The following is a 10,033-nucleotide window of genomic DNA, read 5'->3' as shown; positions in this document are numbered from 1 at the left end:
CAAAGACACGGCGGGTCCACGTTGTGGCATATATTTCGAGACCCTAGTCATCAATAGGTATGAGAATTACCCCGTATTAAAGCACTTATCAACAGCTTTCATTTGATACCCATATTATACATATACAACCAAAGGTCCACATTTTGACCTATATCTCGAGACCCCAGTCACGGAGCGGCATGAAAAATACTCTGTACTAAAGCATTCACCAACAGCTTCCATTTGATATCCATATTGTACAAACACATCCTAGGGTTACCCTGATCCACGTTTTGGCCTATATCTCGAGACCCTAGTCACGAAACGGTATGAAAAATACTCTATACTATAGAAAACAGCTTCCATTTGCTACCCATATTGTACAAACACATCCTAGGGTTACCCTGATCCACGTTTTGGCCTATATCTCGAGACCCTAGTCACGAAACGGTATGAAAAATACTCTATACTATAGAAATCATCAACAGCTTCCATTTGCTACCCATATTGTACAAACACATCCTAGGGTTACCCGGGTCTACGTTTTGGCCTATTTCTCGAGACCCTGGTATCCGATTCTTAAAATTTTGGTTAAAATCGGTTGAGCCATTCTCCGTAAAGTTCATCACAACGCGAAAAAGGGCTGAATTTTTATATATATGGATGTATGGTGGGCATTCTATAATAAATTCGACTGGATTTTTTGAAACATGAATTGAAAAATTAAATTTCCCTTTTATACATTTATTGCAGAATAAACAAATGAAATTATCGCCGAAGGTTCAAAACAAGAAACAAGCAATCAAGATACATACATATATGGCCATTAAAATAGATACCCCCACGTTAATGCGAAATAGGCAATTTTTTTAGATTAATAGCAAATATTAAATTGCATGTGGTTTTTATTCATAGATTCATATACCAAATGTAAATAACTATTCAAGGATCTTTTAAAACTTAAACTGGTGACAATAGTAACAAAAAGGAAATTTTCATGAGGCCATTAAAATAGGTACGAAACAGAAATAGATACGATACAAAAAGAACTTAGTGATTTTATTAAACATGCTGTTAAAATTATCGAATTTTAATTAATAACCGCTGTGGCCACCTTAATTGTCAATTACTTTTTGTGTTCAATTTGGCATAGAATTGATAATCCTCCTGCAGGTGTCTGCGGGAGTCGAGTACCATATTTCTTTGATTTTTCGCAATAAATCTTTATTTTTTAATGTTTCCTTCCCAATTCGCTTCTTTAAATCTCCCCAAAGTTTTTCAAGGTCGGTTTTTTAGGGTGGACTGGTCAATCCATAATGTCAACATTATTTTATAAAAACCATTCATGTACTAACATTGGGGAGCGTTTTGGGTCATCATCTTGTATAGAAAGCCACCGAAGAGCCTTATTCTAATCAACAAATGGTAGCATCACTTCTTGAAGTATGTCCATTAAAAAAAATTGTCCATTTTATTGGCTAAACAAAGCAAGGGCGGCGCTCGGGCGAATGCATACAGTATGAGCGAGTTCGCAAATCTCCAGGCGCTCTAAATAGCAAATATTCAGCTCATGTGTGAAACCAGTATTGTTGTACGGAAGTGAAACATTACTGGTCTCTAACACCATCACACAGAGACTACAATCTTTCGTCAACAAAGGCCTCCGCATCTTCTGTAGAATATGCTGGCCGAACACCATCAGCAACGACGCGCTGTGGAAATCAACGAATGAGGAACTCATCCTGTGGCCACCATACGCTTAGAAAACCACCAGCTGGCATCACGAGAACGACACTGGACTGGAGCCTGCAAGGGAGCACAGGTCGCGGTCGGCCAAAGAATACTCGGTGAAGGTCGATGTTGCGCGAGCTAGTAGATGCCGACATCACATGGGACGGCGCAAAAATAACAGCCCAGAACCAAGTACCTTGGATGAGTCTTGTCGAGGCCCTATTCTCCTGAGCCGAGTGAACAATGAAAAAAATTGGTTATGAGGTGAATAGCTCCTACTCCATACCAAGAGAAGCATCCCCAAATCATTATGCTGCCGCCACAGTGCTTGACTGTTTTTTTCGTGTATCGTGAGGAGAACTCTTGTCCTTTAGGACGTATGCCATTTCGCCCAGCATCATATCCAAATAAATTTTTTTTTTGTTTCACCGCTCCAAAGTATGTCATACCACTTTTTCGTACCCTCTGATCCACACCATGTCTTGTCCTCTTGAGCAAAACTGATTATCTTCGTTAAATTTGCTGGTTTAAATAGTAGAGCTTTACGAGTTATTCTGTCTGTTCAGGTTGTACAATCGAAGCTGTATATTTCTTGCTGATACTACGTTGTTGATTTCAGCTGCAATGGCCTTTTTGCCACCACGTCGTTCTGAGAATTTTTTGGGCTTAAGGGCATTTGCAACAAAATTTTTGGACCATCCAAGTGGCCCAGCGATAAATTTTCCCCAATTTTATTTGTTTTCGAAGATTAGCCAACAAGCCTCGCTCCTTAACTACGCAATGCTCCGCACGACCCATCTTTGAATGAAATTTATATTAGTTATTAAACGAACCATATAATTCGCTGCCTACGTTACATTCAATATTTTTCACTTAATTAGTGGCCGTTTAGTGGCCATGCAAAATTACACTTTCTGAAAATAACCGAATCTGTGCAATCAACAACGAAACTCGATATAACGGTCAATAATAGCCTCAATTTTTTCCCGAGCGGCACAATGAAATATAGCGTATCTATTTTAATGACCAAATGTGTATTTCTGTATTTTTTTTACTCTAAGCAATTCTAATGATGTATGTATGTAAATACCAGTTAATGTTATTTTGAATTAAAGTTTTTCTTATATAGAATTTTACATGAGTAAAAACTCTCGCATTTTGAAATATGTGAGATGTTTCCCCCGAAGTGACGTCCATAAAAATGAATCAAATTTTGAAATATGTTCATGCAGAATGACCATCACATGGATTGGGTCATCAAGTAGGCGACAAGGCTGAATGTGTATACCTGCCTAAGAGTTATCTTTATTTAGATATATTTTTAAAGTAAATTCTAGTCATTGCGGCGGCAATTGATATTTCCCAAGAATTTAAATAATTCGAATTTATACGTCTATGACTCATATTTATATAAGTCAAAACTTCCTCATGATGCAATCATTTCGTAGAAATGTATGTGCACATCCCGGTAGAATTTCAAAAAATCCCAATATTCGTTGTTAGTCGATTGCAACTCAACTGATGGATGGTAAGAGATTTGGATGCCTCAAAAGAGATAAATAAATTAAATGACTATAACACTATATGGTTTATGTTTATTAAATTTTTAGTAATAAGATGCCATAAGTCATGGAAACTTTAGGAAATATTTTGAAATTCTATAAACTAAAGACATACACTTTTATAATGTTTTATGAAAAACACATAAACGGTTACAGCGTCAATATGAGTTATTCTGGTTTTTCTTTAATTTCACTCACTACAGACTTCCGAATGTTTGTCCCAAGCGTTAACCTAGTAATACCATGGAAATACCAATTTAACAAATAAAATCTATAGTTGAATGAATATCACATATTAACGCACCTGGCAATCCCTACTACAGTACCACTGATTGCCACAGCCAGCGCAAACAAAGCGTGCTTCATGCATCTTGCACTCTTGGCATAATTGTAGATCATTGTTGTGCACATCGCGCATGGTTTTATGCGTAGATTTTACATAACCGGACATATCGTAGTAACTATTGTGCTGGGAATTCTAAAAAAAGAAAAATAAAAAAATTATTAAATTTTGTTATTAGCGTCTAGGATATGAAAATGCATAGAGTTGATTAATTTATATAGATATTTTGAAATATGTATATAATTAGGAGTCTTATATTTAAAGATATAATGTATTTACCACATCTAGTGCCGTTCTTAGAAGTCCTGATTTTGAATTCTGAATTTTTTGTGGGTACCGATTAACGCAATTCACCGGCGTTATGGAAATTTCATTGCAACTGCCATCGTTCTGTAGACGATAGTAACTTTTTTGGCTTTCTGTGTTAAATTTAAAACCTTGTGTGGCTGGCGCACTGGGCTTAACATGTAAGGGGCTGTTGTTACGCGACGTTGTACTAAGTAATTTCTCTAACGTTGGTGTATAATTTGATCCATTGCAATTATATGACGTCTCCATTAGCAGACTGTTGGCATCAATACACTGAGGTACCTTAACAGAATGTATATATAGGGATTAATCTGAAATATAATCCAAAAACATGCAACTCACATCAGGCGGGGTACTCAGAGCTCTCACGCTGTAACTAGAGTCGTTTGCTTTAATACGCTTTCCAACTCGTGGAAAAACAACGGGATTTTGCTGCCGGAAATCCGCAACCATACTCTTAACATCTATGAATGGGCCCTGTCTACCTACTTTTGACTTCAATTTCTGTTCCAAATACTGATACTTTTGCAGTTCTGGGCTATTATCATTAAACACCGTGTGGTGAATAGGTGATGAATTGATTTTCCCATCATTAATGTCATAGTTAGCCATTTCGGCACGCTGTAGGATGTTGCTCGATATTAAAATGCTATAAAGGGTAAAGTTAAAAATTAATTTATACAATATTTCAGTAATTTAAATTGTATGTGAACAGACTTTTGTAAACGATTCGTATTGTTGCGCTCCTTTTGTAAATCTTCCGTTTTCATACTGGCACGATTTTCAATAAGCTGATGAGTGGTAGAAAGACCAATATTGGCTGACGTCGACGTCGATGCCGACGACTGGGGCTCCGATAAATATGATTCTAATTCTTTCAATACTTGTAAATTATATTTATGCTCTTCAAATTTTCTGTCTTTTATTCCCAATACATGCTTCGCTCGTGATAATCTTGCCAGCATCTCTTCCTTAACTCTTTTTAAATTCAACAACCGATTCCATTCAGTTTCTTTTGTTTGCAATATATCATTCAGAGTTTGTATATCCAACATCAATCGTGTCATACTTTCGTCGATTGCATCTGATGTAGAACTTTTGTGTTTTACATGACTTGCAACAACTTCATCGTACTTCGGAAACATTTCATTGATTTCTCTGTACAAATGTGTTGAAGTTGGCCGCTCTGGTTGATGTCTCTTATTTGCATTGCCATTTTTTTCTGGAGTAGGTGTTGGGGAATGAGCTCTTTTCAAACAATTTTTATCGTTTGAGTCTATTGCGGATTCCTGAAAGAGAATATATTAACATGGATATTTTGTGTTAAAAAATATATATATATATATTATATTTACTTCAATAGCAGGAGTTTCAACCAATACTTTTGGCTCTTCCACTAACTCTTTTGGCTTTTCCAACTTTTCATCTTTTGGCTTCTCTTTAATTTCTTCTTCCTGCACTTTTTTATATTCTTCTTTGCTCTTAATGGGCGAACTATACTCAACATCGGATTCATCAAGGTCAATTGTTTCCGATAAATTATTCGTTACTTTATCTTCTTTGCAGGTATCAGATGAATTATATTCCTTTTCACGCGGAAGAGATACTTCTATGGGTGATTCCTTTTTCCTCAAGCACAGCAAATATTCTTTGCTTTTTTCACGTTTCGCTTTTCCATAGAGCCTGGTTATCGAAAAAATTTATGTATAATAGTCTTTCTAAGTTCATAAATTTTTTTTCATGTCCAAGCACGAAAACCAGAATATGCATACCATTTAAGTGATCTCGACTTGTATTTAGTGCATAATTTTCTTCTAAACGGCAGCCTTTGTTCCCTCTTAACAGATCTCTGCCTCGGGGGACTGTTGTACAATCGATCAGATTTTCCGGGCTTTCTGTTAGGCTGCGAACTGATAGCGGCGTTCATAAGTTCATCATCATCCTCTTCGGTGTACTCATCACTGCTTATAAGATTCTCCGAATCATCGTATATATCGAGACTTGACATTTTGAGAAGCCTAACAAAAATTAGTGAAATAGTATTACTCCTTAACTATATACATATAATTTATTAATAAAATAAACTGTTTACACTACGAAACAACTATTATCAAGCAAACAATAAGAACAGCGACCCTAATTCACGCTAGTCAATGAGACTTCCGTCCGTAGCCGGCTTTACTGGTAAAACATTTGGCAATGAATTATGTTCTCGCTATTTGTCTTTTCTTCATCAAATTAATAACAAAATACTCACAAACGTTTCCCAATTATGTTGAGATAATTTTTCAAGGATTTTCCACGCCAACACTATATTTTAGCATCAAATTTACTCCCATTAATAAAATCTGTAATCTAAATTAGATGACATAGCGATGACAGTTACAATCCAACAAAACCGATAACTGTTTATAAGGGTTGCCTCAGTTTATATTTATTAAGTCGTAAATGTTATCAATTTAATTTGAATTTAAATGGCTTCATACAATCATCGTTATATAAAATATACTATGTCAAACTTAGTCAGAGAAATACTGGCCCAACTGGCGTTGTGTGCAAAAATCTAGAACTTTCCTTACAATAGTAAAGTAATAGTAACTTTTCTTATTTTATACATATGCCCCTACAAATTCATAAAATTTTACATATCACAAGCTTAGAGTGAAAAGTTGCTTAGTAAACTTAAATAAAAATAAAACTAACGAATCGGTTCCTAAAATATATAACAACCTGTTCATTTCCAATTGTTTATATTCGGTACTAAGTCCAAAATACTCACAGAATATGTGATAGGTCCCAAAGAATATAGAAAATTTTCATCATTTTGTGGAAATCTATTTGCTTTCATTAGATATGTTGCAAACAAGTACTTAAATAAAATTACTTGGAAAGATTTTTCTTCATTCTATAGGTAGGTGAAATGGTTGAAGTGCCAGTCTGGCACTCCCCAAGTAGCACTGAACCGCCATTCTGATATAAAATTTGAAAAACTGGGCTTAGTAACATTTCTCTAGAAGCTGCTATACTCATATTATTATTTTCCAAAATACACATACCTTTTAAAATATAGAGGAGCTACTGCCATTTCAATTCGGTTACTTGCTTAGAACTGGCAACACTTATTTGAACGATTATTTGGATTAAAATACAACTCTGTAAACCTCTTAATCATTTTGAAGATTACGACTTTCGAACAACACCTATTTGTCATTGCTAGATTGGTCACTTAATTTTGTATGTAATTTGTTTAAACATTGAAATAAGTTATAAATTTATTTTGAAATGACATCGTATGTACGAGCAATGTACGATTTCTCCGGTGAGCCGGGTTCGTCGGAGATTTCAATAAACGTTGGTGAAGTCCTAGCTGTTACTCGAACGGATGTCGGCGAAGGTTGGTGGGAAGGAAAGAACAGCAAAGGAAAGGTTGGCCTCTTCCCAGCAGCATATGTGGAGGTGCTGTCAGCCGCTGAGGCGCAGAAACTCAATAATCAAGCTAACACCAATATTCCCGCCGCAGTGCCTGCGAATACTGCAAACTCAACCACGGCTGCCACTACGGACACAATACATCGGTATGATCAAAACGCTGACGAATATGACGATTGGGAAGACGACTGGGATGATGATAACGATACTTATTCCGAAATAGGACCCAGTGGTGCGGCAAAGCCTGCTACTAATCAAGCTGCTTACGCCACTACACTCACACATTCCGCTAGTAACTATGACCATAAAAATCTGCCCGCAGCACCCATGGATGACACTATGTCATTAGCTTCAACAGCCGCACCGAACAACACAGCTACTTTAAAGAAGTCTGGTATGTTCGGCAAAAGCTCCGATTCATATATACTAGGCTTGGGGAATAAAGAGAAACTATCTGATCACGAGATTGTACATATAACGAGTATAGATAATTTCTTTTATTGGCAAAGTAATCATCAGTCGTATACTGTAATTGTGGCCAGCCCTAAAAAGGAGTCTAAATTTAAAGGAATGAAAACTTTTATTGCATACCAGTTAACGCCAAGTTTCAATAATATATCTGTAAGTTCTATACGCAACAATAACAGCACGAAAAATGTATTAACAAAGTGTTACTGATTAAATTTTTCGTTTCAGGTATCAAGACGATATAAACATTTTGATTGGTTACACGAACGTTTGGTGGAAAAGTTTTGCCTCATTCCCATTCCACCGTTGCCAGACAAGCAAATTTCTGGCAGATATGAAGAGCAATTCGTGGAGCATCGACGTGTTCAGTTACAAGAGTTTGTGGACTGGGTGTGCCGTCATCCAGTAATGTCACAGTGTGAAGTATGGCATCATTTTTTGACTTGCAATGATGATAAAATGTGGAAATCAGGCAAAAGGAAAGCCGAACGAGACACATACGTGGATGTCACTTATTGTTGGGCTATATCACCGCCTGAGAAGACATTGTTGCCTTCACTTGTAGACGCTCAAATGGAGAGTTGTTCACTGTTCACGCATGCGATGGATGCTTCAGTTCGAAACCTTTTGGCATTGTCCAACGAAACAGCGAAACGGTATCAAACACAATGTAAAAAAGAATTCCAACGTATTGGTGATGGTATGTCAGATCTAGCGAAGGCTTTGAACATTGATGAGCGTCGAGCACCTTCAAAAACAACGCCGTTATCGGAAAGCGTGGGACGCGTTGGTGGTATTTTCATAGGCATTGGACAACTATTCGGTGATCAGCCAAAATTAGACTGGATACCATTTTCCGATCGTTTGCATATATACAGGTAAAATATATTGCATGTTACAATACAGCTATGAAAATAGTAAACAAAAGTGAGACCCTTAAAGTTATACAGAGACATAGTATTTGCTTCTAAAAGCTTATCTACCTTTGTAACTTATCTTTTCAACTGTTTAATTCACTTATCAATCTTTTTTATACCTATATTAGTATAAATATACATACATATTTTCTTGAACTTCTATGCTACCTGATTACCCATTTCTTTTCTCTTTCAGAGGTGTCCTCAACAGCTTCCCTGATATCCTTTCAACGCATAAAGGAGCAATGCAAAAGCGCAAAGAATGTGAACGTTTGACCGCTGAGCAAAAGATGAGCAATGCCCAAATGGCCGAGGTAAATCGTCGTACCGATGTTATTTCCTACGCTGTAATGGCTGAAATGTCGCATTTTAAACAAGAGCGTGATACACATCTGAAACAAGCGCTAAAATCATTTATTGAGGAACAAATTAAGTTTTATTCCAACGTAGTTAATAGACTGCAAGAAGCACACCGTCAGTTTGACTAATTTGCTAATCGCTGTTCCCTGAGCCCTAGCCGCTTTGTACTGCTTTAGATCACCATGAAACCAACAATAGAAACACAGCACAACATATATCCAAAACAAGTCTCATATCTTCATTAAATTCTAATTGCAACGGCGAAAACTTAAGTGCCCCAGCTGCAAAGAGTCAAATTTTAGTACTATTTTCTGTGAAGAATGATCTGCAAGTATGCTTGCATGTATTGTTGAGGCATTATTAACGTAATTATTAAAAATAATCTATTTTCTATTCATATAGCAGGGTTTATTATGTAATGCAAATAAAAGTTGCATGAAATTTTATATAAAAAGTGATCATGTTGGCATATCCATAACAGTAGTGCAATCATTTGATGTACAGTTATTTATAGTCATTTAATTTTACGTGCATTTACGACTTGGGTACTTTGGTTTTCGATCGGCTCAATTAACTGTATTTGTTTCATTTATAGTATTTTATATATTGTGAATATTATCTAATTGGAGCGTATTAAAGTGTTAAATATTAGATATTTTATATGCAAATATACAAGTTTACAGAAAATATAACGGGTTGGCTTACAATTAACTGTTAATTATGTTGTTGTTGTGACAGCATAAAAATTCTCTATAAATGTTTGGGGAATTGTGCTGAAGTAACAGTTCTTGGACGGATAAAAATTCGGCTCGCTCCGGTAACGTGTAACCGCTTGTGTGTGTAGGGCTTTCCAAACAGAATTGTTATTTTGATATTCAAAGAAAAATGTTATTTTTTAATACAATATAAATGATCGGATGTTTATTTCATTATAA

At 36.1% G+C, this 10,033-nt stretch overlaps 2 protein-coding genes across 3 annotated transcripts; one reads left to right on the top strand and one right to left on the bottom strand.

The window, feature by feature from the left end:
* Window positions 1–3,274: 3,274 nt before the first annotated feature.
* Window positions 3,275–6,320, bottom strand: LOC128860971 (uncharacterized). 2 transcript variants are annotated; one of them, XM_054098793.1, is made up of 8 exons: window positions 6,182–6,320; window positions 5,697–5,942; window positions 5,280–5,607; window positions 4,642–5,213; window positions 4,267–4,573; window positions 3,895–4,206; window positions 3,577–3,750; window positions 3,275–3,504 (listed from the first exon to the last, which is right to left on the bottom strand). In XM_054098793.1, the coding sequence occupies exons 2-8, from the start codon at window positions 5,930–5,932 to the stop codon at window positions 3,463–3,465; spliced, it is 1,971 nt and encodes a 656-aa protein (XP_053954768.1). In that variant the 5' UTR covers window positions 5,933–5,942; window positions 6,182–6,320; the 3' UTR covers window positions 3,275–3,462. The 2 variants fall into 2 exon arrangements, with proteins under 2 accessions (XP_053954768.1, XP_053954769.1); XM_054098794.1 differs by having other exon boundaries at window positions 3,895–4,197.
* A 759-nt stretch (window positions 6,321–7,079) lies between these two features.
* On the top strand, window positions 7,080–9,808 carry LOC128860972 (sorting nexin-33). The gene is made up of 3 exons (XM_054098796.1): window positions 7,080–7,974; window positions 8,050–8,699; window positions 8,935–9,808. The coding sequence occupies exons 1-3, from the start codon at window positions 7,207–7,209 to the stop codon at window positions 9,224–9,226; spliced, it is 1,710 nt and encodes a 569-aa protein (XP_053954771.1). The 5' UTR covers window positions 7,080–7,206; the 3' UTR covers window positions 9,227–9,808.
* The last annotated feature ends 225 nt before the right edge of the window (window positions 9,809–10,033 follow it).

Source organism: Anastrepha ludens, chromosome 4 (genome assembly GCF_028408465.1).
Source record: "Anastrepha ludens isolate Willacy chromosome 4, idAnaLude1.1, whole genome shotgun sequence".
Taxonomy (NCBI): domain Eukaryota; kingdom Metazoa; phylum Arthropoda; class Insecta; order Diptera; family Tephritidae; genus Anastrepha; species Anastrepha ludens.
The sequence above is the reverse complement of the archived record's forward strand: the minus strand, read 5'-3'. Positions and strand labels throughout refer to the sequence as shown.